The 27,580-nt window shown below is 47.7% G+C and overlaps 1 protein-coding gene across 3 annotated transcripts in view; it reads right to left on the minus strand.

Moving 5' to 3' along the window:
* The window catches only part of anapc1 (anaphase promoting complex subunit 1), a 49,066-nt gene that overhangs the window by 20,919 nt on the left and 567 nt on the right, over positions 1–27,580 (minus strand). For 2 of the 3 annotated variants that reach the window (XM_034551539.1, XM_034551538.1), the window contains exons 2-33: positions 27,083–27,322; positions 26,772–26,936; positions 26,533–26,575; positions 25,975–26,093; positions 25,768–25,850; positions 25,309–25,382; positions 24,927–25,072; positions 24,670–24,812; positions 24,455–24,586; positions 23,506–23,748; positions 23,270–23,365; positions 23,112–23,202; positions 20,946–21,011; positions 20,703–20,840; positions 19,397–19,540; positions 18,895–18,955; positions 18,127–18,182; positions 17,873–18,004; positions 17,170–17,244; positions 16,843–16,933; positions 16,570–16,741; positions 14,937–15,028; positions 9,193–9,341; positions 8,075–8,153; positions 7,062–7,098; positions 5,549–5,622; positions 5,290–5,468; positions 4,002–4,088; positions 3,764–3,903; positions 3,559–3,677; positions 2,725–2,855; positions 1,628–1,768 (exon numbers count right to left, since the gene is read on the minus strand). In XM_034551539.1, the coding sequence (XP_034407430.1) occupies positions 1,628–1,768; positions 2,725–2,855; positions 3,559–3,677; positions 3,764–3,903; positions 4,002–4,088; positions 5,290–5,468; positions 5,549–5,622; positions 7,062–7,098; positions 8,075–8,153; positions 9,193–9,341; positions 14,937–15,028; positions 16,570–16,741; positions 16,843–16,933; positions 17,170–17,244; positions 17,873–18,004; positions 18,127–18,182; positions 18,895–18,955; positions 19,397–19,540; positions 20,703–20,840; positions 20,946–21,011; positions 23,112–23,202; positions 23,270–23,365; positions 23,506–23,748; positions 24,455–24,586; positions 24,670–24,812; positions 24,927–25,072; positions 25,309–25,382; positions 25,768–25,850; positions 25,975–26,093; positions 26,533–26,575; positions 26,772–26,936; positions 27,083–27,298 (3,714 nt within the window). In that variant the 5' untranslated portion in view covers positions 27,299–27,322. The remainder of the gene's footprint in view (positions 1–1,627; positions 1,769–2,724; positions 2,856–3,558; positions 3,678–3,763; positions 3,904–4,001; positions 4,089–5,289; positions 5,469–5,548; positions 5,623–7,061; positions 7,099–8,074; positions 8,154–9,192; positions 9,342–14,936; positions 15,029–16,569; positions 16,742–16,842; positions 16,934–17,169; positions 17,245–17,872; positions 18,005–18,126; positions 18,183–18,894; positions 18,956–19,396; positions 19,541–20,702; positions 20,841–20,945; positions 21,012–23,111; positions 23,203–23,269; positions 23,366–23,505; positions 23,749–24,454; positions 24,587–24,669; positions 24,813–24,926; positions 25,073–25,308; positions 25,383–25,767; positions 25,851–25,974; positions 26,094–26,532; positions 26,576–26,771; positions 26,937–27,082; positions 27,323–27,580) is intronic. The other variant, XM_034551540.1, reaches the window with a different exon arrangement.

Genomic DNA, 27,580 nt, shown 5'->3' on the forward strand with positions numbered 1-27,580 from the left:
TTGAGCGTGGCCAGCTTGGTGAGGTGTGTGTGTGTGTGTGTGTGTGTGTGTGTGTGTACCTTGGTGAGGTAGTCGTGGACGTTGAGCGTGGCCAGCTTGGTGTGTGTGTGTGTGTGTGTGTACCTTGGTGAGGTAGTCGTGGATGTTGAGCGTGGCCAGCTTGGTGAGGTGTGTGTGTGTGTGTGTGTGTGTGTGTACCTTGGTGAGGTAGTCGTGGATGTTGAGCGTGGCCAGCTTGGTGAGGTGTGTGTGTGTGTGTGTGTGTGTGTGTGTGTGTGTGTGTGTGTACCTTGGTGAGGTAGTCGTGGATGTTGAGCGTGGCCAGCTTGGTGAGGTGTGTGTGTGTGTGTGTGTGTGTGTGTGTGTGTACCTTGGTGAGGTAGTCGTGGATGTTGAGCGTGGCCAGCTTGGTGAGGTGTGTGTGTGTGTGTGTGTGTGTGTGTGTGTACCTTGGTGAGGTAGTCGTGGATGTTGAGCGTGGCCAGCTTGGTGAGGTGTGTGTGTGTGTGTGTGTGTGTGTGTGTGTACCTTGGTGAGGTAGTCGTGGATGTTGAGCGTGGCCAGCTTGGTGAGGTGTGTGTGTGTGTGTGTGTGTGTGTACCTTGGTGAGGTAGTCGTGGATGTTGAGCGTGGCCAGCTTGGTGAGGTGTGTGTGTGTGTGTGTGTGTGTGTGTGTACCTTGGTGAGGTAGTCGTGGATGTTGAGCGTGGCCAGCTTGGTGAGGTGTGTGTGTGTGTGTGTGTGTGTGTGTACCTTGGTGAGGTAGTCGTGGATGTTGAGCGTGGCCAGCTTGGTGAGGTGTGTGTGTGTGTGTGTGTGTGTGTGTGTGTACCTTGGTGAGGTAGTCGTGGATGTTGAGCGTGGCCAGCTTGGTGAGGTGTGTGTGTGTGTGTGTGTGTGTGTGTGTACCTTGGTGAGGTAGTCGTGGATGTTGAGCGTGGCCAGCTTGGTGTGTGTGTGTGTGTGTGTGTGTGTGTACCTTGGTGAGGTAGTCGTGGATGTTGAGCGTGGCCAGCTTGGTGAGGTGTGTGTGTGTGTGTGTGTGTGTGTGTGTGTGTACCTTGGTGAGGTAGTCGTGGATGTTGAGCGTGGCCAGCTTGGTGAGGTGTGTGTGTGTGTGTGTGTACCTTGGTGAGGTAGTCGTGGATGTTGAGCGTGGCCAGCTTGGTGAGGTGTGTGTGTGTGTGTGTGTGTGTGTGTGTACCTTGGTGAGGTAGTCGTGGATGTTGAGCGTGGCCAGCTTGGTGAGGTGTGTGTGTGTGTGTGTGTGTGTGTGTGTACCTTGGTGAGGTAGTCGTGGATGTTGAGCGTGGCCAGCTTGGTGAGGTGTGTGTGTGTGTGTGTGTGTGTGTGTGTGTGTGTGTGTACCTTGGTGAGGTAGTCGTGGATGTTGAGCGTGGCCAGCTTGGTGAGGTGTGTGTGTGTGTGTGTGTGTGTGTGTGTGTGTACCTTGGTGAGGTAGTCGTGGATGTTGAGCGTGGCCAGCTTGGTGAGGTGTGTGTGTGTGTGTGTGTGTGTGTGTGTGTGTGTGTGTGTGTGTGTACCTTGGTGAGGTAGTCGTGGATGTTGAGCGTGGCCAGCTTGGTGAGGTGTGTGTGTGTGTGTGTGTGTGTGTGTGTGTGTGTACCTTGGTGAGGTAGTCGTGGATGTTGAGCGTGGCCAGCTTGGTGAGGTGTCCGTTGAGGCCCAGCGCCATGAGGAAACCTGCGTACTCGTGGGCCAGCTCGGGGCTCTTTGGCTTGTTGTAGGCGATCCAGGCCGAGTCCACCTGACCACAGAGGAGGAGGAGTCACGTGACCACAGGAGGAGGAGTCACATGACAACAGAGGAGGAGTCACATGACCACAGGAGGAGGAGGAGTCACATGACCACAGGAGGAGGAGTCACATGACAACAGAGGAGGAGTCACATGATCACAGGAGGAGTCACATGATCACAGGAAGAGGAGTCACATGATCACAGGAAGAGGAGTCACATGATCACAGGAAGAGGAGTCACATGACAACAGAGGAGGAGGAGTCACATGATCACAAGAGGAGTCACATGATCACAGGAGGAGTCACATGATCACAAGAGGAGTCACATGATCACAGGAGGAGTCACATGATCACAGGAAGAGGAGTCACATGATCACAAGAGGAGTCACATGATCACAGGAGGAGGAGTCACATGATAACAAGAGGAGTCACATGATCACAGGAAGAGGAGTCACATGATCACAGGAGGAGTCACATGATCACAGGAGGAGGAGTCACATGACAACAGAGGAGGAGGAGTCACATGATGAGTCACATGATCACAGGAGGAGGAGTCACATGACAACAGAGGAGGAGGAGTCACATGATGAGTCACATGATCACAGGAAATCAATACTTTAAAACATATGATTTTAGTTGTCGAGTACAAATTAAAAGGAAAAATGCATAAATAAATGCAAGAATACGTATATTTAATAATTAATAAATAAACTTACAAATAAATAAAATATATAAAAACAACAAGTGTGAATAAAAATGCAAAGGAAAAACACAAATAAATACATACATTTAATGATTCATAAATAACTTACACTGATTTATTACTTAAATGAATAAATAAATGAATGTCAAACGTTGGAATTAATAAAAAAGGTTGATAATTGGTCAACATATTAAAACAGAAATCTAAATGTGTCACATTTCATTACTCTATATTATTTCTGGCTCATATTCCGTTCGGACCGACCTGCGACGCTGGAGCTATTTTGAGTCCAGCAGCGACTCCGTTGTGGAAGCTGGGCCAGCTGGTCATGTTGGGAGGAACGTCGATGTTCCCACTGTTCAAGTCCACCATCGTGTTCCTCGGGGGGGCGCGGCCTTGAGGAAATAAATAGAGATATAATATATTTCACACGTTGCATTTACAAAACACATTGTCACAGCGCCCCCTACTGGCTCAACTGGACTCACTCAAATCTGCAAGAGCTTTTTTTTTTTACATAACTGTAAAATGTATTTGTTTCACACGTTTTAATCTTTGTGTGCATGTATTCTTTTACAGGTCTGGAGTCAGCACATCATATTAGCAGGTTTCATCCGTTTATCTTTTACAGTTTGACAACAGAGACAATTTGATCTGTTAAAAATAAAGCTTTAGACCACCTTACCTTGTTATTGTCAATAAAGTGTGTATTTAAAGAAAACAACAACTCCATCTAGATTGATAACCAGCACCACAGGTGATATTTTGGGGTGGAATGCCCCTTTAGGTATTTATCAACATGTGTTTATAAAAATATTACAAACTACTGAAGATATGATTAAGAAGACGCATTGTGTAATGAAGCATTAATTATTACTGTTAACAGACCAGTGATGAATGGGAATTATAAAAAGAAAGAAAAAAAGGCATTCATAAACATGTTAAATCCTTAAAAATTAAAAAAAGCTTGCAAAATAAATTGTATTTTTATTTAAATATTTGCTTTGATAAAAAAAGAAAACCTTGTCATGAGCAGTTTTGCTGATAAAGTTCTGAATTCCCTGACATGGCGCCCGTACCTCCACCTGCTGGCCTCACCTGTCAGGTTGAGCTTGGGGACGGGTAACGGCTCGGTGGGCACGGGCTGATAGGAGAAGAGCGTGAAGAGGCCTCGGCCCACCGGGAGAGCCATGGTCCTCTGGCACAACTGCAGCAGTCTGGAGGAGGCACAGAAAATCAGATATTCACCATATATAGATATATATATAAATAAATAAATAAATAAAGAAGATGAAAGTCTGACTTGTTCTCTTTCTCCTCGATGTACTCGTGGTCAGAAACCTCCGGCAGCTGGACCACACTGACCCGGACCGGCCTGGAGCTCTGCAGGAGCCTCCGGACCTCCTGGACCCTCAGATCCTGACTCCAGATCAGCCCTGTGACCTGGAGGGGAGCCCCCATCAAGAGACAACATACGGCGTAAACAACAACAACAACAACAAGAGATCTGAAGATTGCCCTCATCATGTTTACTGTGTTACCTCCTGAATAATGTCCGACATCCCATCTTCCTCCTCGTCTGCCTCTGTGGCCGCCGGAGGCTCCAAGGACAGACCTGAACCCACAGACTACACACACACACACACACACACACACACACACACACACACACACACACAGAGAGATAGACACAGAGACACACACACACACACACACAGACACACACAGAGATAGACACAGAGACACACACACACACACACACACACAGATAGACACAGAGACACACACACACACACAGAGATAGACACAGAGACACACACACACACACACACACACACACAGAGATAGACACAGAGACACAGATAGACACACACACACACAGAGACACACACACACACACACAGAGACACACACACACACAGAGATAGACACAGAGACTCACACACACAGACACACAGAGATAGACACAGAGACACACACACACACACACAGAGATAGACACAGAGACACAGATAGACACACACACACAGATAGACACAGAGACTCACACACACAGACACACAGAGATAGACACAGAGACACAGAGACACACACAGAGATAGACACAGAGACACAGATAGACACACACACACACAGAGACACACACACACACACACAGAGATAGACACAGAGACTCACACACACAGACACACACACACACAGATAGACACAGAGACTCACACACACAGACACACACACACACACACACAGAGATAGACACAGAGACTCACACACACAGACACACACACACACAGATAGACACAGAGACTCACACACACAGACACACACACACACACACACAGAGATAGACACAGAGACTCACACACACAGACACACACACACACAGATAGACACAGAGACACACACACACACACACACACACACACACACACAGAGATAGACACAGAGACACACACACACACACACACAGAGATAGACACAGAGACACACACACACACACACACACAGATAGACACAGAGATAGACACAGAGACACACACACACACACACACACACACACACACACACACAGAGATAGACACAGAGACACACACACACACACACACAGATAGACACAGAGACACACACAGAGATAGACACACACACACAAACACACAGATAGACACACACACATTATTTTTGTTCATATTTCTTAATAATTATTGGGACTAAACACAGCTGCATTAAAAATAAAGATGCACTGTTGTTTAGTGCCATCTAGTGGTGTGACTGCAGATTACACCCGTTGTCACGGGTCATCTCAAAGTTGCTCTCGTGCGCTTCACTCACAGCTTTGCTCTTGGCCAGCGTCATCTTGTGGGCCTGTTTGGTCAGGTCCTGTCGCCCAATCAGCAGACACACCTCCTCCGACCAATCGGAGCACGGCTGCTCCCGGCAGCGGTAGATGGCCTCTCTGATGGGCAGGGCCACGCCGAAGGGGACCGACTCCAGGTCCTTCAGGGTGAAACCTGGACCGGTGAAGGAGAAGGTTTACCGGACCGAGGCGGTCATCGTGTGAAGCGCAGCAGTGTTGAAGAAGACCTCTTACCTTCTGAGGTGAGCCAGACCACCAGCTGCTCCGCCAGACTCTCACTGGAGGACTTCACCTTCACACTGCTCTGTCTACGATGAGCACGTCAACATTTAGTGACAACAAACAATAAATAAAAATAGAATAAACGTGGAATATGACAGAAACAAACATTAGTTATCAAAATTAGCGTCCAGAGGGCGTAATGCACCAAGAAACTCCCTAACGGACCGGCGACGCCCCTCACACAGAATGTCTGATTGACTTGATTTCTTTCTCCACCTGCTCTACGAAAAAGCCTCTCGGACCCCTAAGCTCCGCCTACTTAGATTGTCCGCCATCTTGAACGGCGAACTAGTCCGACGCGCTGTGTCCGATTAAAGTCAAACTGTTTGTGGCTCATTATCGGAGTTCTATCATCTAATCTTATTAAAAGCTTTTTGATAGCTCATTGTGTTAAGGATATATGGACCAATGAACCTCTTAGGGGCGTGTCTTATTTTTTAATGCTCATAACTTCAACACTATTTGGACTAATTACTTGAAACTTGCAGTATATGTGCACATTGCATCCTGTAACATGCACAAAAAAAATCATGTGCAAGTTAAACAGCCAGTCAAGGCCTGAACACATTTACAAGAAGAAACATTCACATTTGTCATAGGAACACCTACTAAAAATATAAAATGACAAGTTTTAGACCAGAATGTATTCTACTTAGACCGTAATGTTAACCAAGGAATTTAATTCATCTGAGTGTTCTAATCCAGGCCAGGGCTAATTTTTGCATCACTTTTTGCATCAATTTACATGACGTGGTCTAGACTTCACGTAGCGACACATCCATCCATTATGACCTCTTATCCGGGGTCGGGTCGCGGTGGCAGCAGGTCCAGCAGGCCGACCCAGGCCTCCCTCTCACCCGCAACACTTTCCAGCTCATTCTGGGGGATCCCGAGGCGTTCCAAGGCCAGCCGGGAGATATAATCCCTCCAGCGTGTCCTCGGTCTTCCCCGGGGCCTCCTACCAGTTGGACGTGCCCGGAAAACCTCTAATGGGAGGCGTCCAGGAGGCATCCTGACTAGATGAACCACCTCAGCTGACTCCTTTGGACACGAAGGAGCAGCGACTCGACTCCAAGCTCCCCCCTGCTCCTCTCAGTATCCTTACCCGATCTCTAAGGCTGAGCCTTGGAGATAGGGTAAGGATACTGAGAGGAGCAGGGGGGAGTAGCGACACATGGTGCATGTATATGTTCACATTGCCACAGCGCCCCCTACTGGCTCAACTGGACTCTAATCTGCCCCAAACTTGTCGTGCTTGTTACACGTCACGGCCTGAGGATATCGACAAGCTTATTTTCAGTCATAGTCGACACGCCAAAGAAAATCAGTGTTACGCAACAAACGGTAAAACGGCCGAGCGGGTAATAATAATTAATTATTATTATTTAATGTCCGTGTTTTAAATGATAAATACTGTCAAAGGAAACCACAAAGCTCTTCTTCTCATTGCTGAGAGCGTAATTACCTTCTGGAGAGTGGTTCACTGGTACAGTACTTCTGACCTGAGAGAGAGACAGACAGAGAGGTGAGACAGGGAGAGAGGGAGAGAGACAGACAGAGAGGTGAGACAGGGAGAGAGGGAGAGAGACAGACAGAGAGGTGAGACAGGGAGAGAGGGAGAGAGACAGACAGAGAGGTGAGACAGGGAGAGAGGGAGAGAGACAGACAGAGAGGTGAGACAGGGAGAGAGGGAGAGAGACAGACAGAGAGGTGAGACAGGGAGAGAGGGAGAGAGAGAGAGACAGGGAGAGAGAGACAGACAGAGAGGTGAGACAGGGAGAGAGGGAGAGAGAGAGAGACAGGGAGAGAGAGACAGACAGAGAGGTGAGACAGGGAGAGAGGGTGAGAGACAGACAGAGAGGTGAGACAGGGAGAGAGGGAGAGAGACAGACAGAGAGGTGAGACAGGGAGAGAGGGAGAGAGACAGACAGAGAGGTGAGACAGGGAGAGAGGGAGAGAGACAGACAGAGAGGTGAGACAGGGAGAGAGGGAGAGAGAGAGAGACAGGGAGAGAGAGACAGACAGAGAGGTGAGACAGGGAGAGAGGGAGAGAGACAGACAGAGAGGTGAGACAGGGAGAGAGGGAGAGAGACAGACAGAGAGGTGAGACAGGGAGAGAGAGAGAGAGACAGAGAGAGAGAGGGAGAGACAGAGAGAGAGGGAGAGAGAGAGAGGGAGAGAGGGAGAGAGAGAGAGGGAGAGAGAGAGAGAGAGAGAGAGAGAGACAGGCAGGCAGACAGACAGGTCAACAGGTTAATTCTCTCTTTTCATAACTGCTGAAGTGACGGTTTCAGAGCGCCCTCAAACCTTCTCTGATTGGTTAATAAACAGTTTAAAAAACAAACAGCACTCCAGCTCGGGGTGAGAGACCGTGTGTTCCCGACGAGTGGACGACTCATTGTTTGGTAAAAAGTCAGCGAGCTCTCGTGTGTGAGAGAGGTTACCGACACACACACACACACACACACACACACACACCTGCAGACAGCTTCACCAGGTACTTGGCTGCTCCGGTCGACGTGGCGCTTCCATCCCCCACGATGTAGAGGGCGTAGCTCTGGAGGAGAAGCACATCTCTGTTCTGTTCCACGTTTGTGTTTCTTGCACATGTTTTTTATAGCATTTATTTTATATTTTAATGATTTTCTTTTATATTGGTTTCTTGGACATGTTTTTTATAGCATTTATTTTATATTTTTATTTATTTATTTTATATTTTCTTGTTTCTTTTACATATTTTAACAGCATTTTTTATATTTTATAAATATATTTATTTGCTTCTATTCTATATTTATTTCTTGTACAAATATAAAAGTACATTTTTCATATTTTCTTTCATACATTATTAATAAACATTTTTTCCCCATTCTATTGATTTATAATACTTCATATTTGAATAGTATTTCTCATCTATTCTATATTTGTTACTTTTGTATTTCTACTTTAGTACTTTCCCTCTATTCCATGTTTATGTTTCTTAAAATAAAATATTTTTGTAATATATTTTATAGTATCTTTCATATATTTGTTACTTTTGCATTTTTTAAAGTATTTTTCATATTTGTATTCTATTTTTTTTCTATTTCCAATCCATGGACATCTTAATTTAAATAACGTATAAATCTATCTATATATCTACTTAAAGGAGAGAAACATAAACAGATGGTCATATTTTAAGGGATATTTATTGTTATTAAATAATCACCACCTGCTGATTATTTTAACCCTCTGAAGTCTTTGAACCATCAAATATATTACATGTTATACTTTTACTTTGTTCTAGTCATTTATGGTGTTTTTATCTTCATAAAACACACAATTCAAACAAGTAAATAAAATATATTCTTAAGGAAGTGTTATAATGAGCTCAGAGTTTGCTGCTATATTAATGATCTGAATATCAAATAGAGGACTTTTAAAGCCGTTGGTTATTTATTATTATCACAAACTATCCAGAGAAACAACATCTAAATTAATCATAACTTTATTAATATTATATTATTAACTCATCTGAAGACTGTCGGTCTCTTTTCTTCCTTCCTGTTTACTTTCAAGACAAACAAACAACAGACTAAATAAACAAAACAAGTTGGTACCAGAACCAGCAGCCGGGTCCTCTGACAGATGACGGGCAGGCAGGGGAAGGGCGGGCTCTCCTCCCCCCTCAGGCAGCCACTCAGCCAGCTCAGCACACAGGGAGGCTCCGCCCTCAAGAAGGACGGACGCTGCATCTGACCAATCAGAGCTGCAGAGGGGAAGGAGAGAAGGAGGAAAGGAGGAAAGGGAAGGGGGGAAGGAGGGAAGGATGGAAGGAGGGAAGGATGGAAGGAGGGAAGGAGGGAAGGGGGGAAGGGGGGAAGGATGGAAGGATGGAAGGATGGAAGGGGGGAAGGATGGAAGGATGGAAGGATGGAAGGATGGAAGGGGGGAAGGATGGAAGGATGGAAGGAGGGATGGATGGAAGGATGGAAGGATGGAAGGGGGGAAGGATGGAAGGATGGAAGGAGGGATGGATGGAAGGAGGGAAGGAGAGAAGGGGGGAAGGAGGGAAGGAGAGAAGGAGAGAAGGAGAGAAGGAGGGAAGGGGGGAAGGAGAGAAGGAGGGAAGGAGAGAAGGAGGGAAGGGGGGAAGGAGGGAAGGATGGAAGGAGGGAAGGATGGAAGGGGGGATGGAGAGAAGGGGGAAGGAGAGAAGGGGGGAAGGAGGGAAGGGGGGAAGGAGGGAAGGAGGGAAGGGGGGAAGGAGGGAAGGATGGAAGGAGGGAAGGGGGGATGGAGAGAAGGGGGAAGGAGAGAAGGGGGGAAGGAGGGAAGGAGAGAAGGAGAGAAGGAGGGAAGGGGGGAAGGAGAGAAGGGGGGAAGGTGGGAAGGGGAGGGGGGAGGGAGGGAGGGATGGAAGGAGGGAGGTATGGAAGGAGGGACGGCGAGAGGGGGGAAGGAGAGAAGGGGGGAAGGGGGGAAGGAGGGAAGGGGGGAAGGAGAGAAGGAGGGAAGGAGGGAAGGAGGGAAGGATGGAAGGGGGGAAGGATGGAAGGATGGAAGGGAAGGGGGGAAGGAGGGAAGGATGGAAGGATGGAAGGGGGGAAGGATGGAAGGGGGGAAGGATGGAAGGAGGGATGGATGGAAGGAGGGAAGGAGGGAAGGGAAGGGGGGAAGGATGGAAGGATGGAAGGATGGAAGGAGGGATGGATGGAAGGAGGGAAGGAGGGAAGGGGGGATGGAGAGAAGGGGGGAAGGAGGGAAGGAGAGAAGGGGGGAAGGAGGGAAGGAGGGAAGGGGGGAAGGAGAGAAGGAGAGAAGGAGGGAAGGGGGGAAGGAGAGAAAGAGGGAAGGGGGGAAGGAGGGAAGGATGGAAGGAGGGAAGGGGGGAAGGAGGGAAGGGGGGAAGGATGGAAGGAGGGAAGGAGGGAAGGGGGGAAGGATGGAAGGATGGAAGGGAAGGGGGGAAGGAGGGAAGGATGGAAGGATGGAAGGGGGGAAGGATGGAAGGGGGGAAGGATGGAAGGAGGGATGGATGGAAGGAGGGAAGGAGGGAAGGGAAGGGGGGAAGGATGGAAGGATGGAAGGGGGGAAGGATGGAAGGAGGGATGGATGGAAGGAGGGAAGGAGGGAAGGGAAGGGGGGAAGGATGGAAGGATGGAAGGATGGAAGGAGGGAAGGATGGAAGGAGGGAAGGAGGGAAGGGGGGATGGAGAGAAGGGGGGAAGGAGGGAAGGAGAGAAGGGGGGAAGGAGGGAAGGAGGGAAGGGGGGAAGGAGAGAAGGAGAGAAGGAGGGAAGGGGGGAAGGAGAGAAAGAGGGAAGGGGGGAAGGAGGGAAGGAGGGAAGGAGGGAAGGAGGGAAGGGGGGAAGGGGGGAAGGAGGGAAGGGGGGAAGGAGGGAAGGGGGGAAGGATGGAAGGAGGGAAGGAGGGAAGGGGGGAAGGGGGGAAGGATGGAAGGATGGAAGGAGGGAAGGGGGGAAGGAGGGAAGGGGGGAAGGATGGAAGGAGGGAAGGAGGGAAGGGGGGAAGGAGGGAAGGGGGAAGGAGGGAAGGAGAGAAGGAGGGAAGGGGGGAAGGAGGGAAGGAGGGAAGGGGGGAAGGAGAGAAGGGGGGAAGGAGGGAAGGAGGGAAGGGGGGAAGGAGAGAAGGAGGGAAGGGGGGAAGGAGGGAAGGAGGGAAGGGGGAAGGAGAGAAGGGGGGAAGGAGAGAAGGAGGGAAGGAGGGAAGGGGGGAAGGAGAGAAGGGGGGAAGGGGGGAAGGAGGGAAGGGGGGAAGGAGAGAAGGGGGGAAGGGGGGAAGGAGGGAAGGGGGGAAGGAGAGAAGGAGGGAAGGGGGGAAGGAGAGAAGGGGGGAAGGAGGGAAGGAGGGAAGGAGGGAAGGAGAGAAGGGGGGAAGGAGAGAAGGAGGGAAGGAGAGAAGGAGGGAAGGGGGGAAGGATGGAAGGAGGGAAGGGGGGATGGAGAGAAGGGGGAAGGAGAGAAGGGGGGAAGGAGGGAAGGAGAGAAGGAGGGAAGGAGGGAAGGGGGGAAGGAGAGAAGGGGGGAAGGAGGGAAGGAGGGAAGGGGGGAAGGAGAGAAGGAGGGAAGGGGGGAAGGAGGGAAGGAGGGAAGGAGGGAAGGGGGAAGGAGAGAAGGGGGGAAGGAGAGAAGGGGGGAAGGAGGGAAGGAGGGAAGGGGGGAAGGAGAGAAGGGGGGAAGGGGGGAAGGAGGGAAGGGGGGAAGGAGAGAAGGGGGGAAGGGGGGAAGGAGGGAAGGGGGGATGGAGAGAAGGAGGGAAGGGGGGAAGGAGGGAAGGGGGGAAGGAGGGAAGGGGGGATGGGTTACCTTTGAGGAACAGAAACGCCGTCTCCTCTTAATAAAACAAGATGGTGGATGATGATGGAGTGAGAACATGGTGCTCAGCCTCTGATGGAACTGTCTTCAGCCAACCACAAGGTGGACATCTCTGGCTTCATCGCTGGACTTCCTGGCTCTCAGAGACCTGGATCACACCAGACAACATCAACCCCTGCTGTCTCTGAGCAGCTTCACACTAGAGCATCCTCTCTCCTCTGTCCTTATCCTTCACACTAGAGCATCCTCTCTCCTCTGTCCTCATCCTTCACACTAGAGCATCCTCTCTCTCCTCTGTCCTCATCCTTCACACTAGAGCAGCCTCTCTCCTCTGTCCTCATCCTTCACACTAGAGCAGCCTCTCTCCTCTGTCCTTATCCTTCACACTAGAGCAGCCTCTCTCCTCTGTCCTTATCCTTCACACTAGAGCATCCTCTCTCTCCTCTGTCCTCATCCTTCACACTAGAGCAGCCTCTCTCTCCTCTGTCCTCATCCTTCACACTAGAGCAGCCTCTCTCTCCTCTGTCCTCATCCTTCACACTAGAGCAGCCTCTCTCTCCTCTGTCCTCATCCTTCACACTAGAGCAGCCTCTCTCCTCTGTCCTCATCCTTCACACTAGAGCAGCCTCTCTCCTCTGTCCTTATCCTTCACACTAGAGCAGCCTCTCTCTCCTCTGTCCTCATCCTTCACACTAGAGCAGCCTCTCTCTCCTCTGTCCTCATCCTTCACACTAGAGCAGCCTCTCTCCTCTGTCCTTATCCTTCACACTAGAGCATCCTCTCTCTCCTCTGTCCTCATCCTTCACACTAGAGCAGCCTCTCTCCTCTGTCCTTATCCTTCACACTAGAGCAGCCTCTCTCTCCTCTGTCCTCATCCTTCACACTAGAGCAGCCTCTCTCCTCTGTCCTTATCCTTCACACTAGAGCATCCTCTCTCCTCTGTCCATATCCTTCACACTAGAGCAGCCTCTCTCCTCTGTCCATATCCTTCACACTAGAGCATCCTCTCTCCTCTGTCCTCATCCTTCACACTAGAGCAGCCTCTCTCCTCTGTCCTCATCCTTCACACTAGAGCATCCTCTCTCCTCTGTCCATATCCTTCACACTAGAGCATCCTCTCTCCTCTGTCCTCATCCTTCACACTAGAGCAGCCTCTCTCCTCTGTCCTCATCCTTCACACTAGAGCATCCTCTCTCCTCTGTCCATATCCTTCACACTAGAGCATCCTCTCTCCTCTGTCCTCATCCTTCACACTAGAGCAGCCTCTCTCCTCTGTCCTCATCCTTCACACTAGAGCATCCTCTCTCCTCTGTCCATATCCTTCACACTAGAGCATCCTCTCTCCTCTGTCCTCATCCTTCACACTAGAGCATCCTCTCTCCTCTGTCCTTATCCTTCACACTAGAGCAGCCTCTCTCTCCTCTGTCCTTATCCTTCACACTAGAGCATCCTCTCTCCTCTGTCCTTATCCTTCACACTGCTAGAGCAGCCTCTCTCTCCTCTGTCCTCATCCTTCTAGACCTTTCCGCTGCCTTTGACACAGTGAACCACCAGATCCTCATGTCCTCCCTCCAGGACCTGGTATCTCAGGCTCTGCTCTCACTCTTCTCATCCTACCTCACCGACCGCTCTTACCGGGTAACCTGGAGAGGATCTGTGTCTGAGCCTTGTCCTCTGACTACTGGGGTCCCTCAGGGTTCAGTACTTGGTCCTCTTCTCTTCTCTCTGTACACCAACTCTCTCTCTCTGTCATTCTCTCGCATGGCTTCACCTACCACAGCTATGCTGACGACACCCAACTGATCCTCTCGTTTCCCCAATCTGAAACACAGGTAGCAGCACGAATCTCTGCCTGTCTGACTGACATCTCTCAGTGGTCTAACCTCACACCAGGACATGGTCTAACCTCACATCCAGGACATGGTCTAACCTCACACCAGGACATGGTCTAACCTCACACCAGGACATGGTCTAACCTCACACCAGGACATGGTCTAACCTCACATCCAGGACATGGTCTAACCTCACACCAGGACATGGTCTAACCTCACACCAGGACATGGTCTAACCTCACACCAGGACATGGTCTAACCTCACACCCAGGACATGGTCTAACCTCACACCAGGACATGGTCTAACCTCACACCAGGACATGGTCTAACCTCACACCCAGGACATGGTCTAACCTCACACCCAGGACATGGTCTAACCTCACACCCAGGACATGGTCTCACCTCACATCCAGGACATGGTCTAACCTCACACCCAGGACATGGTCTAACCTCACACCCAGGACATGGTCTAACCTCACACCAGGACATGGTCTAACCTCACACCCAGGACATGGTCTAACCTCACACCCAGGACATGGTCTAACCTCACATCCAGGACATGGTCTAACCTCACACCCAGGACATGGTCTAACCTCACACCCAGGACATGGTCTAACCTCACATCCAGGACATGGTCTAACCTCACACCCAGGACATGGTCTAACCTCACACCCCAGCCCGTTCACTTCGCTCGGCTTCTGCCAATCAGCTTGTAGCTCCTTCACTTCGAGCTAAACACTCAAAGTCACGACTGTTTGCTGTGCTGGCTCCTCATTGGTGGAACGAGCTCCCCATTGACATCAGGACAGGAAGTCTCTACAGACTAAAAACACATCTTAGTGACCACACCTTGAATAGGGAAGGTAGAGCCGTAGTAGCACTTTAGTAGAACTTAAATGTCCCTTACCGATAGCACTTTGTAGTTTAACGTTATTGAAGAAATTGTACTTGCTTGATTCTTGTTGTTCTGAGTTTGGACTCATGGTTTAATGCACTTATTGTAAGTCGCTTTGGATAAAAGCGTCAGCTAAATGACATGTAATGTAATGTAATGTAATGTAATGTAATGTGATGTAATGTAATGTAATGTAATGTAATGTAATGATGGAGTGAGAACATGGTGCTCAGCAGTGTATTTAGGCCTCTGAGCTGGCGGAGCGCTGGTGGAGTAAGATCTGCATCAGGTGGAGTTACCCTGGTCGATGACGCAGCTCTCAGTGAAGCTGCTGATCAAGGAGGGGTAGTCTCTCCAGTACTGGTCCACATACTGGTCCAGCTGGAGGTCCCTGCAGACAAGAAGACACAGATATGGATCAGTGTGTAGTGCTCATGAGCCTCAGGAGGTCTGGTGGATTTGAAGAGCTTCTGTTCTCCGTCAGAAATGTGGTCTGGAGGCATCGGTTCTGCTATGGGTTCTTTATTAGTCCCAGAGTGTCTTCTTCCTCTATCTGTGTCTTTGTTTCTCTGTATCTCGCTCTGTCTCTTTGTATCTTTCTCTCTCTTTGTATCTTTATCTGTCTATTTTTGTCTCTGACTCTTTGTATATTTGTGTCTGTCTCTTTGCATCTCTTTGCCTATTTGTCTCTCTGTATCTTTGTCTCTCTCATAATTAAAAAGAACCACTCAGAGCATTGAGTCTCGAGCTTTGCTCCGTTGTACTGTAGTGACACACCCTCGTAAACATGGGTACTATCCCTTTAAGAGCTCGTCTACACCCTCGTAAACATGGGTACTGTCCCTTTAAGAGCTTGTCTACACCCTCGTAAACATGGGTACTGTCCCTTTAAGAGATCGTCTACACCCTCGTAAACATGGGTACTATCCCTTTAAGAGATCGTCTACACCCTCGTAAACATGGGTACTATCCCTTTAAGAGATCGTCTACACCCTCGTAAACATGGGTACTGTCCCTTTAAGAGCTCGTCTACACCCTCGTAAACATGGGTACTGTCCCTTTAAGAGATCGTCTACACCCTCGTAAACATGGGTACTGTCCCTTTAAGAGCTCGTCTACACCCTCGTAAACATGGGTACTATCCCTTTAAGAGATCGTCTACACCCTCGTAAACATGGGTACTGTCCCTTTAAGAGCTCGTCTACACCCTCGTAAACATGGGTACTGTCCCTTAAAGAGATCGTCTACACCCTCGTAAACATGGGTACTATCCCTTTAAGAGATCGTCTACACCCTCGTAAACATGGGTACTGTCCTTTTAAGAGCTCGTCTACACCCTCGTAAACATGGGTACTGTCCCTTTAAGAGATTGTCTGCCGCGGGACATCAAAGAGCTTCTGTGACATTTAACTTGTTTCTGAGTAATTAACAATGAGTCATCACCACTCTGCTTTACATCGGATGATCAATAGTTTGTAATCCATCTCCCACGCAATGTTCAGCGGTGTGTGTGTGTGTGTGTGTGTGTGTGTGTGTGTGTGTCCTGCTCCCCATGTTCCTCTACTTTCTGCCTCATCAAGGTGTGCTTCTATTCGGAGTCTTCATAGCAATAGTGTGCTTAATAATAATAAATAATAACCTCCATTTAAAACAATTCACATTTCCATGGTGTTAAATACTAAATATGTACTTCGTGGTTAACCGTGACCTAAATCAATATTCATGGAGACTTCTCCATCTTAAAAATAATTAAAACCAATTAATCCTTCAAAACATTGAGGTAAATAAAATGCCTCATAAAAACAATCCTCGGTGTAAAAGAGTTCGCCGCTTCACGCCCACGACCGACATCACCTGAAGAGCCCTTCACCCCCCACTCCACCTGCTGTTGAAGTCCTCCACACACACACACACACACACACACACACACACCTGGCCAGCTGCTGCAGCAGACAGACCAGCGACGAGGCTCTGGCCCTCTGCAGCTCGTCCAGCTGCAGCTCCTGATGGAGCAGGTGGAGGACGTAGAAGAGAGCCGGGACGTGAGGGAAGAGGGGGGCGGCGCTGTCCAGCCTCAGGGAGGGGCCGGAGGGGGAGGACACCGGGGGGGGGAGGTTAAATGTACAGGTAAAGGTGTCAGCTCATTGTGTCCACTGAAACACACTGATACACATACATACATGTAACAGGTGGGTGGACTCACCGAGGAGAAGCTCTCTGAGCTCAGAGGGTTGCAGCAGGCGGGCTGAGGGTTCATCTGCCGGTGGTAGTGGGAGCCCAGCAGGTAGTCCAGGTCCTGCAGGGAGAGGACTTTAAATCTATTCTAAAAGGATTTGAGTTCTTCTAGAACTACTGCCATTTATTATAATACACCCACATTATTAAAGATTAATAATGTTTCTGAGAGACCTGCCGCATCAGTCTCTGCAAATATGTAATTTATTTTCATTTTATTTTCCAGCTCTATTAAATAAACGCGCCTTTAATCGCATTAATATTCAGGCCAATTATTTGACCCGTAGAGAGCATCACCTCTTCAGATCCTCCGTCAGAGGGGCGGGCCTTCTTCGCTGCTATCACCGGAGAGAGGGGCACTTCAAAATGCAGCTGTGGAGGAGGAGGAGGAGGAGGAGGAGGAGGGAGAAGGAGGAGGAGGATGATGGGGGGGAGGGGGGGGAGAGAGGAGGAGGGGGGGGCGGGAGGAGGAGGAGGAAGAGGAGGAGGAGGGGGGGAAGAGGAGGAGGGGGGGAAGAGGAGGAGGAAGAGGAGGAGGAGGGAGAAGGAGGAGGAGGAGGCGGGGCGGAAGAGGAGGAGTGGGGGAAAGAGGCCGAGGAGGAGGAGGAAGAGGAGGGGGAGGAGGAGGAGGAGGGAAGAGGAGGAGGGAGGAGGGGGGAGGAGGAGGGGGAGGGAGGAGGAGGAGGAGGAGGATGGGGGGGAGGAGGCGGAGGAGGCGGGGGGAGGTGGAGGAGGAGGAGGAGGGAAGAGGAGGAGGAGGAGGGGAGGAGGGGGAGGAGGAGGAGGGGGAGGAGAGCGTGAAGAAGAGCAGAAGGAGGAGGAGGAGGGGAGGAGGGGGAGGAGGAGGAGGGTAGGAGGGGGGTGGGGGAGGAGGAGGAGAGTGTGAGGAGGAGCAGAAAGAGGAGGAGGGGAGGAGGAGAGGAGGAGAGTGTGAGGAGCAGAAGGAGGAGAGTGTGAGCAGCGTAAAGGAGGAGGACCTCGTCCTCCCGACTGGACTCACGTTGCGGGTCCACGCCAGCCGCTCGGTGTTGTAGCCCATCAGCGTCATGAAGCAGGTGACGAACAGGTTCCACTCCACGTGGGCGCTCGGGCCGCCGGGCGCGTTGTAGATGTTGTACCACTTCACCAACACCTGCGGAGCCGGGGACACGCCCTCATTTACACACCTGGTCGTCTAGACTGAGAACGACGACGACGCGATGGTTACGTTGTAACCCCGGGTGCTCCGAGTGTGGACTGAAGGGGATGACAAACCTTCATGGCAGCTTCCTTTGGCAGGATGAACCGAATGGCCTGAAGACATTTCCTCACTGAGGACGAGAGGACAAGAGACAGTTTAAGAGTTTAAGGATTTAATAAGACATGTACTCCATTTGGAAAGAATTAGAGCAGAGCTATTACATTTACTTAGTTTAACAAAGTCGCAGGTCGTCTTATTCTTATGTAAAAAGAGTTTACGTTCATTATGTTTTTTTTAAAAATACAAAAGATTATTACAGATACCTCGATTTTGTAAGTTTAATGTCGTTTAATTCAAAGTCTCTGCTGTTCACACATGGATAGAATGACCATATTATTCATTATTATACATCTTAAATAATAAAAACCGATACGCAGATGTTCCGATTCAAAAGGTATTTAATTCATTGGAGTCGAGGTGAAAGTTGCCGGTTTGAGCCTCCGATGTCTAACGTTAAATAACGGACTTCCGACTGGATGCAGGAAGAACGGCGGCTTTATTAAAACAGTAATCAGAGTTACTGCGTCTCCAACGACTCCGACCAATCAGCCTCCTAATCGACATCCAGAGCGGGGAAAGGTCAGAGAAGAGGGGGATGAATGCCATCTCATTAGAGGGAGAGAAGCTACATCATGGACCACGCCGACGCTGAAGGCTTTAAATTAAACCACAAGACGCCGTCCAGCGGCTCCACCGCGACGCACCTGGCTCACCTGACCAGCTGTGTGTGTGTGTGTGTGTGTGTGTGTGTGTGTGTGTGTGTGTGTGTGTGTGTGTCTCACCCAGCTCTGAGGTCGCTATCTCTGGGATGGAGATCCTCAGCATTGAGCCACTGGTGAGTTCCTGGAGAGAGAAAATGTGCACAAATGAAATGAAAACACTCTCAGTTCAACGTCAGCTGCCAAACAACGTGACACGGAACTTAAAATGTAATAAAAGTTCAGTCAGAGTTCCTCTGATTTGTTGTCTCACATGAATGAATCATGACGTCATAGCTCAGAATTTAATGTGTTTTACACAATCTAAATAAAGTAAAAGGATTATTTGTGGCGAGATTTTAAAACGAGACGTGAAGAATAAAATTAATTTTAGGCCCAGTTTCAGGTGACACGCGATGTGTTCAAGGACCCTCGGAAAGAAGAAAATCAGCTTCTGGTTGTGATGAACGGTGTAGTTTAAAGAACACCATGTTTAAGTCATTGGTGTTTTTGTCGTAGTAGATGATACAGAACGAGTCCGGTGGTCTGCATGAAGGGTCGGGTTCTGGTCTGCAGACCGCCTCACCAAGGTGACCCGGTTGCAGACGGAGTCCCTGAGCGCGTGGATGCAGGGCGTGGCGTGCTGGAAGCTGTAATCCTCCAAAAAGGATCCTTCGTGGTGTTTGATGTTCGGACCCCTCAGCTCCGACACCGGCGAGGGCATCGCGGCCTGAAGGAGGGGAATTAAATAAATTAAATAAATAAATAAATAAAACATCCGATTATGAAACCAAACCACGCCTCCACGTCGACCTGTGGGAGAGAAACCGGATCACAATCACACAAAGTAGAGCTCAGAGGCTGAATCACTGCTTTTGTGAATGGAGTCTGGAGTGTTTGAAGATAACGGCTGGAAGAGGAAGAGGAGGAAGAGGAAGAGGAGGAAGAGGAAGAGGAGGAAGAGGAAGAGAAAATAAGAGGAACAAGACAAGAAGAAGAGAAGAAAAAAGAACGGCTTTATTAGTCATAAAGTTCTGTCTGACATCAAAGTAAAGAGGAAAAAATACACTGATTGATGATCAATTGATTATTTTAGGTTCCTAAATATTCACAAAAACAGTAATTATACCTCTCAGAAAACACAGTAACCACAGATATATATATATATATATATATATATATATATAAAAATCAATAAATATATATATATGTATATACAAATCAATAAATATATATGTATAAAAAGCAATATATATATATATATATATACATATATATATATATATATATATATATATACATATATATATATATATATATACATATATATATATATATATATATATATATATACATATATATATATATATATATACATATATATATATATATATATACATATATATATATATATATATATATGTATATATATATATATATATGTATATATATATATATATATATATATGTATATATATAAATCAATAAATATATATATATGTATATACAAATCAATAAATATATATATATATATATATATATATATAAAAATCAATAAATATATATGTATAAAAAGCAATATATATATATATATATATATATATATATACATATATATATATATAAAAATCAATAAATATATATATATATATGTATATAAAAATCAATAAATATATATATATATATGTATATAAAAATCAATAAATATATATATATATATATATATATATATATATATATATATATATATATATATATAGTGTCTCTTTGACATCGTCCCGATCTCTGAATCACATAAAAACCGATCAGTGCTTGATATACGATGTGTTTACGATGTGTTTACGATGTGTTTACGATGTGTTTACGATGTGTTTACGATGTGTTGGCCGTACGTCATCTAGTCTCTGGAGGTGTCTGCTGCCCGCGTTAGCCGGCGTGCTAACGTTCTCCGCCGGCGTGCCGAGGTGAGACGGGTGGTTGGTCAGGCTGAAGCTGGGCGACAGGAGGCCGGGGACGAACACCTTGCTGACCTGGAGGTCCGGAGCAGAGAGGTTGTTAGTTTCTACCCCCGGCGGGTCGAGGGCCCGGCGGGTCGAGGGCCCGGCGGGTCGAGGGCCCGGCGGGTCGGTTCTTACCCTGGTGGTTCCCGTGTAGAGGACCAGGCTGCCACACGCCTCCAGAACCAGCATGGCGTCGATGTTCTGAGCACAAACAGGTATTAAGTCCATGATTAACCTCATTTATATCTCTGTTAATTGAGCCTGACTGGACATTTAAATTCCTTGTTTTTAATTACAAAACCCAGAAGATTATTATTATTATTATGATTGTTTTACCTACAATGGCCTCAATACAACGTCTTATCATTTGAATTGTATAGAAGAGTATAGACTCTCTTATCTAATGGTAGACTCTCTTATCTCTAATATAATAGTATAGACTCTCTTATCTCATGGTATAGACTCTCTTATCTAATGGTAGACTCTCTTATCTCTAATATAATAGTATAGACTCTCTTATCTCTAATCTAATAGTATAGACTCTCTTATCTCTTATCTAATGGTATAGACTCTCTTATCTAATAGTATAGACTCTCTTATCTCTAATATAATAGTATAGACTCTCTTATCTCTAATCTAATAGTATAGACTCTCTTATCTAATAGTATAGACTCTCTTATCTAATAGTATAGACTCTCTTATCTAATGGTAGACTCTCTTATCTCTAATATAATAGTATAGACTCTCTTATCTCTAATATAATAGTATAGACTCTCTTCTCTAATGGTATAGACTCTCTTATCTCTAATCTAATGGTATAGACTCTCTTATCTAATGGTATAGACTCTCTTATCTCTAATATAATAGTATAGACTCTCTTATCTCTAATCTAATGGTATAGACTCTCTTATCTAATGGTATAGACTCTCTTATCTAATGGCATAGACTCTCTTATCTAATGGTAGACTCTCTTATCTCTAATATAATAGTATAGACTCTCTTATCTCTAATATAATAGTATAGACTCTCTTATCTAATGGTATAGACTCTCTTATCTCTAATCTAATGGTATAGACTCTCTTATCTAATGGTATAGACTCTCTTATCTAATGGTAGACTCTCTTATCTCTAATATAATAGTATAGACTCTCTTATCTCTAATCTAATGGTATAGACTCTCTTATCTAATGGTATAGACTCTCTTATCTAATGGTATAGACTCTCTTATCTAATGGTAGACTCTCTTATCTCTAATATAATAGTATAGACTCTCTTATCTCTAATCTAATAGTATGCTCTTATCTAATGGTATAGACTCTTATCTAATGGTATAGACTCTCTTATCTAATGGTATAGACTCTTATCTAATGGTATAGACTCTTATCTAATAGTATAGACTCTCTTATCTAATGGTATATACTCTCTTATCTCTAATATAATAGTATAGACTCTCTTATCTCTAATCTAATAGTATAGACTCTCTTATCTAATGGTATATACTCTCTTATCTCTAATATAATGGTATAGACTCTCTTATCTCTAATATAATAGTATAGACTCTTATCTCTAATCTAATGGTATATACTCTCTTATCTAATAGTATAGACTCTCTTATCTAATGGTATAGACTCTCTTATCTAATGGTAGACTCTCTTATCTCTAATATAATAGTATAGACTCTCTTATCTCTAATCTAATGGTATAGACTCTCTTATCTAATGGTATACTCTCTTATCTAATGGTAGACTCTCTTATCTCTAATATAATAGTATAGACTCTCTTATCTCTAATCTAATGGTATAGACTCTCTTATCTAATGGTATAGACTCTCTTATCTAATGGTAGACTCTCTTATCTCTAATATAATAGTATAGACTCTCTTATCTCTAATCTAATAGTATGCTCTTATCTAATGGTATAGACTCTTATCTAATGGTATAGACTCTCTTATCTAATGGTATAGACTCTTATCTAATGGTATAGACTCTTATCTAATGGTATAGACTCTCTTATCTAATGGTATAGACTCTTATCTAATGGTATAGACTCTTATCTAATGGTATAGACTCTCTTATCTAATGGTATAGACTCTCTTATCTAATGGTATAGACTCTTATCTAATGGTATAGACTCTTATCTAATGGTATAGACTCTCTTATCTAATGGTATAGACTCTCTTATCTAATGGTATAGACTCTTATCTAATGGTATAGACTCTCTTATCTAATGGTATAGACTCTCTTATCTAATGGTATAGACTCTTATCTAATGGTATAGACTCTCTCATCTCTAATATATCACCTGCAGAGGCTCTGCGTCTTTGGCAGCGATGGTCGTGACAGAAGTGAAGATGAGCTGAGACGTGTTGTTGCTCTCCATGAACTTCACACATCTGTGGAAACAACGAGCGTTACCATGAAGCTGGAGGTCTGGGTCTCAGTCTGTGTGTGTGGACTCACCTGAGCTGCTGGTGGGACTCCACCAGGAAGCAGAGGTAGCGGTTCTCACAGAGGTCAGAGGTCAGGAACACTTTAGACGCCTGGCTGCTCATGTCCCTGCAGACACAGGAGAGGCAAACAGACAAGGAGCTCACTGGACCATCTGAGAGGAAACTACTTCTCAGAAGGAAAGAAGAAGAAGAACAAGAACAAGAAGAAGAAGAAGAAGAAGAAGAAGAAGTAACGCTTCTCCTCACCTGTGGCAGCCGGCCGCCTCGCTCCACAGCTGCTCCATGCACAGGTCGGGCACGATGGGCTCCATCTCCAGCGCCAGCATGGTGTCGTTGGCCGTGCTGTTGGGGGAGTGCGCCGGGCCGTGGTGCACCCTGGGGGACGGCGCCGGGCCGTGGTGCACCCTGGGAGACGGGCTGTGCAGAGACGTGTTGAAGCGAGACGCTCCCGAGAAGGACGGCGCCGCCATGCCCGGCGAGTGGGCGCGGCTGGGACGGGAACACAAGATGAAGTCACAAAATACTGATCTTCTTATTTTGATCCTCAAATATTAATCAGTCAAAAAAAAGAAGCTTATTTGTCTTCTACATGTAATGCTTTTGGTCACATTCTTATTAAGGCGGGTGGAGGGTGAAAAGGTCATGAATATCCGCACTGATGTCTAGTTAAATGCTGATGCGTTCAGGCTCCAGTCAGTGAACATGAGTACTGGCTGAAGGTAAATGATAACGTTCTCATGATGCGTTCAGGCTCCGTTCAGTGAACATGAGTACTGGCTGAAGGTAAATGATAACGTTCTCATGATGCGTTCAGGCTCCGCTCAGTGAACATGAGTACTGGCTGAAGGTAAATGATAACGTTCTCATGATGCGTTCAGGCTCCGTTCAGTGAACATGAGTACTGGCTGAAGGTAAATGATAACGTTCTCATGATGCGTTCAGGCTCTGCTCAGTGAACATGAGTACTGGCTGAAGGTAAATGATAACGTTCTCATGATGCGTTCAGGCTCCGCTCAGTGAACATGAGTACTGGCTGAAGGTAAATGATAACGTTCTCATGATGCGTTCAGGCTCAGCTCAGTGAACATGAGTACTGGCTGAAGGTAAATGATAACTTTTATCTTGTTAGATAAATAGATTAATAGTTGATCACGACTGTAATAAATTCACCAGCCTCTTCCATCAGAAGACTCACCTGAGGGCGGCCATGTTGGATATGCTCGGGGAGTGAACGCGGGAGTGTGACCCCGGGGACGAGGTCATGATGCGGCTCTGGTGGCCGTGCAGAGCGCCGTAGTGGAGCGGAGAGCCGGAGGTCACGACCCCACTAGGGCCAGAAGGACTAGTTATTAAAGACACACACACATATACATATTCTTCATATGAAGCCCGTATGAAGTGGACCTTTACCTGGTTCCGGTTCCGAGTCCGGGGGCCCCGGGGGAGTCCATGCGGGAGATATTGCGCAAGTGGGAGGTCAGCAAGCCCAACGCCATCAGACCCAACGGGGTGCCGACTGGTTCTGCTGAACACTGCAGGACGGTGGAGCGCTCCTGATGGAGGTCAGAGGAGGGTGAGGCTCCAGGTGAGGGACAGGTGGGCTGTGTGTGTAGAGGTGTGTGTGTGGAGGTGTGTGTGTAGAGGTGTGTGTGTGAGAATTCACTCACATCCTGCGTGACGGCGCGCAGGGCCCAGACCGAGTGTGTCCCCATCACCGTGTCATAGGAGACGACCAGCGATGGCCGACAGCAGCTGAACACGATCCTCCTGGAGGAGTCCGACGCATACTGGACACGGGAGCCTTCAAACTGACCTGGGAGAGACACACACACACACACGGACACGGACACACACACACGGACACGGACACACACGGACACACACACACACACACACCCACACAGTCAGAACCTGGGGGTCCCCTCCGGTTCTGAAAAGTAAAGTCTATGCTTCATGTGTTAAAGCTACATTGTCTCTACTGATGAGGTGTGTGTGTGTGTGTGTGTGTGTGTGTGTGTGTGTGTGTGTGTGTGTGTGTGTGTGTCTTACCTGCAGGTTTACAGACGACAGGTGCGATCTCGTCTAGAGGATGCAGCATGCTGAACACCGTGGGAAGAGATTCCCTGAAGACAAAGAGAGATCAGCACCTCAGTTACCTGCTGGATGACCATATGGTGTGTGTGTGTGTGTGTGTCCGTGTGTGTGTGCGTGTGCGTCTCTGTGTGTGTGTGTGTTCGTGTGTGTGTGTGTGTCTGTGTGTGTCTGTGTGTGTGTGTGTGTGTGTGTGTGTGTGTCCGTGTGTGTGTGTGTGTCCGTGTGTGTGTGTGTGTCCGTGTGTGTGTGTGTGTCCATGTGTGTGTGTGTGTGTGTGTGTGTGTCTGTGTGTGTGTCTGTGTGTGTGTGTGTGTCCATGTGTCCGTGTGTGTGTGTGTCCCTGTGTGTGTGTGTGTGTGTGTGTCCGTGTGTGTGTGTGTCCTTGTGTGTGTGTGTGTGTGTGTGTGTGTGTACCCCGGGGCGGTGAGTTGAACGTCGGTCGTTGTGTTTTTTCGTTCCAACAAAAGTCCGAACTTTGTCGCCCAGACATTTGAGACCTGGAGGAGACGAGGAGATAATAATAATAATAATAAAAATAATTATTATTATTAAATATTATTATCCAAATATTAAACCAGTGGTTTAATGGTACACTAGCCCCCCCCCCCCCCCCCCCCTCACCTGGAACGGCAGTGGGGAGATGAAGTCCTTCCCGCTCACAGTGTGGACGTTGATGCAGCTGCTCTGAACGATGCAGACCGTCTGCTCCTCCTGCTCCTCCTGCTGCTCCTGCTGCTCCTCTGCAAAGCAACATGACAGAAGGACGTTAGCACAGAGCAGGAAGCACCGTCTGCTCCTCCTGCTCCTCCTGCTGCTCCTGCTGCTCCTGCTGCTCCTCTGCAAAGCAACATGACAGAAGGACGTTAGCACAGAGCAGGAAGCACCGTCTGCTCCTCCTGCTGCTCCTGCTGCTCCTGCTGCTCCTCTGCAAAGCAACATGACAGAAGGACGTTAGCACAGAGCAGGAAGCACCGTCTGCTCCTCCTGCTCCTCCTGCTGCTCCTGCTGCTCCTCTGCAAAGCAACATGACAGAAGGACGTTAGCACAGAGCAGGAAGCACCGTCTGCTCCTCCTGCTCCTCCTGCTGCTCCTGCTGCTCCTGCTGCTCCTCTGCAAAGCAACATGACAGAAGGACGTTAGCACAGAGCAGGAAGCACCGTCACGTTCAGGTGTTCTTACCGTCTTTCTGGTTCTGAGGAGCAGCAAAGTTACACCACAAGGCCTGCAGACAGAACACAGGGTTACAGAACGCCCCTCTTCTCCATATTCTTTTTCTCCTTATTCCTCTACTCCTACATATTCCTCTCCTTCCTCTCCTCCTCCCCCTCTCCTCCCCCAGACGATGTATCATGTAGTCAGTTTTAATCTGTGCACAAAGCTAAAGTCAAAGCCTCCACTGTTGTCCCGGTGGCACCGACCTGCTGCACCGGGCCGTCCACGGTGAAGGCCTTGTAGACGTTGGAGGCCTGGCTCCTGCTGCCCTGACTCCAGACCACCACGGCTCCCGCTGCGTAGAGCTCCTCTTCAAACTCCACCTCCTCCTCGCGGACGCCCTCGCAGCCTTTCCTGAGCTGCCAGCATTCCTGCCAACCAGACACAAGCTATGAGTTGGGAAGGCACCTTCAACACATCGGGGGGGGGGAGAGAGGAGAGGAGAGAGGAGAGGAGAGGAGAGATAGGAGACGAGAGAGGGAAGGAGACCTGACCCATCACCGCCATGCGTCCTCACCCTCTCCCTCTCCTGCAGGCTGACTTCCTGCAGCGACCCCACCAGGCCGGCGGCGCCGTCTGAGGACCAGAGCTCGGAGGCGGGCTGGAGCTCTCGGAGCTGCAGGTTGAAGGCGTTGGGATGGTTCCTGCAGTGCTCGCGGCCGAACGGGACAAACGACTGCAATTCCCCTGCTGCGATCATCGTGGCTGTCTCTTCAAACACGACTTCCGACATGAGGTCCAGATATCAGCATTATTTCTGGGAGGAATCGGACAAGTTTAACAGGTTCTACCAGACCCTCGTACCGTTATATGAAGAATACAACCACTAAATCAGAGCATCAAGGAGACAGGAGAGGAGACGAGGAGACGAGATGAAGCTCCACCAAAATAAAGCTCAAATTAAAGTTTACGTAGTAAACCTGGTGCACCATTCTTCACAATACTGTATGTAAATGTCCGAGTGTCAAACTACTGGCTGCTTTGAAGATAACAAAGTACGTTGTTTACTTAAGAA

The sequence above is a fragment of the Cyclopterus lumpus genome, chromosome 15 (assembly GCF_009769545.1).
Source record: "Cyclopterus lumpus isolate fCycLum1 chromosome 15, fCycLum1.pri, whole genome shotgun sequence".
NCBI lineage: Eukaryota > Metazoa > Chordata > Actinopteri > Perciformes > Cyclopteridae > Cyclopterus > Cyclopterus lumpus.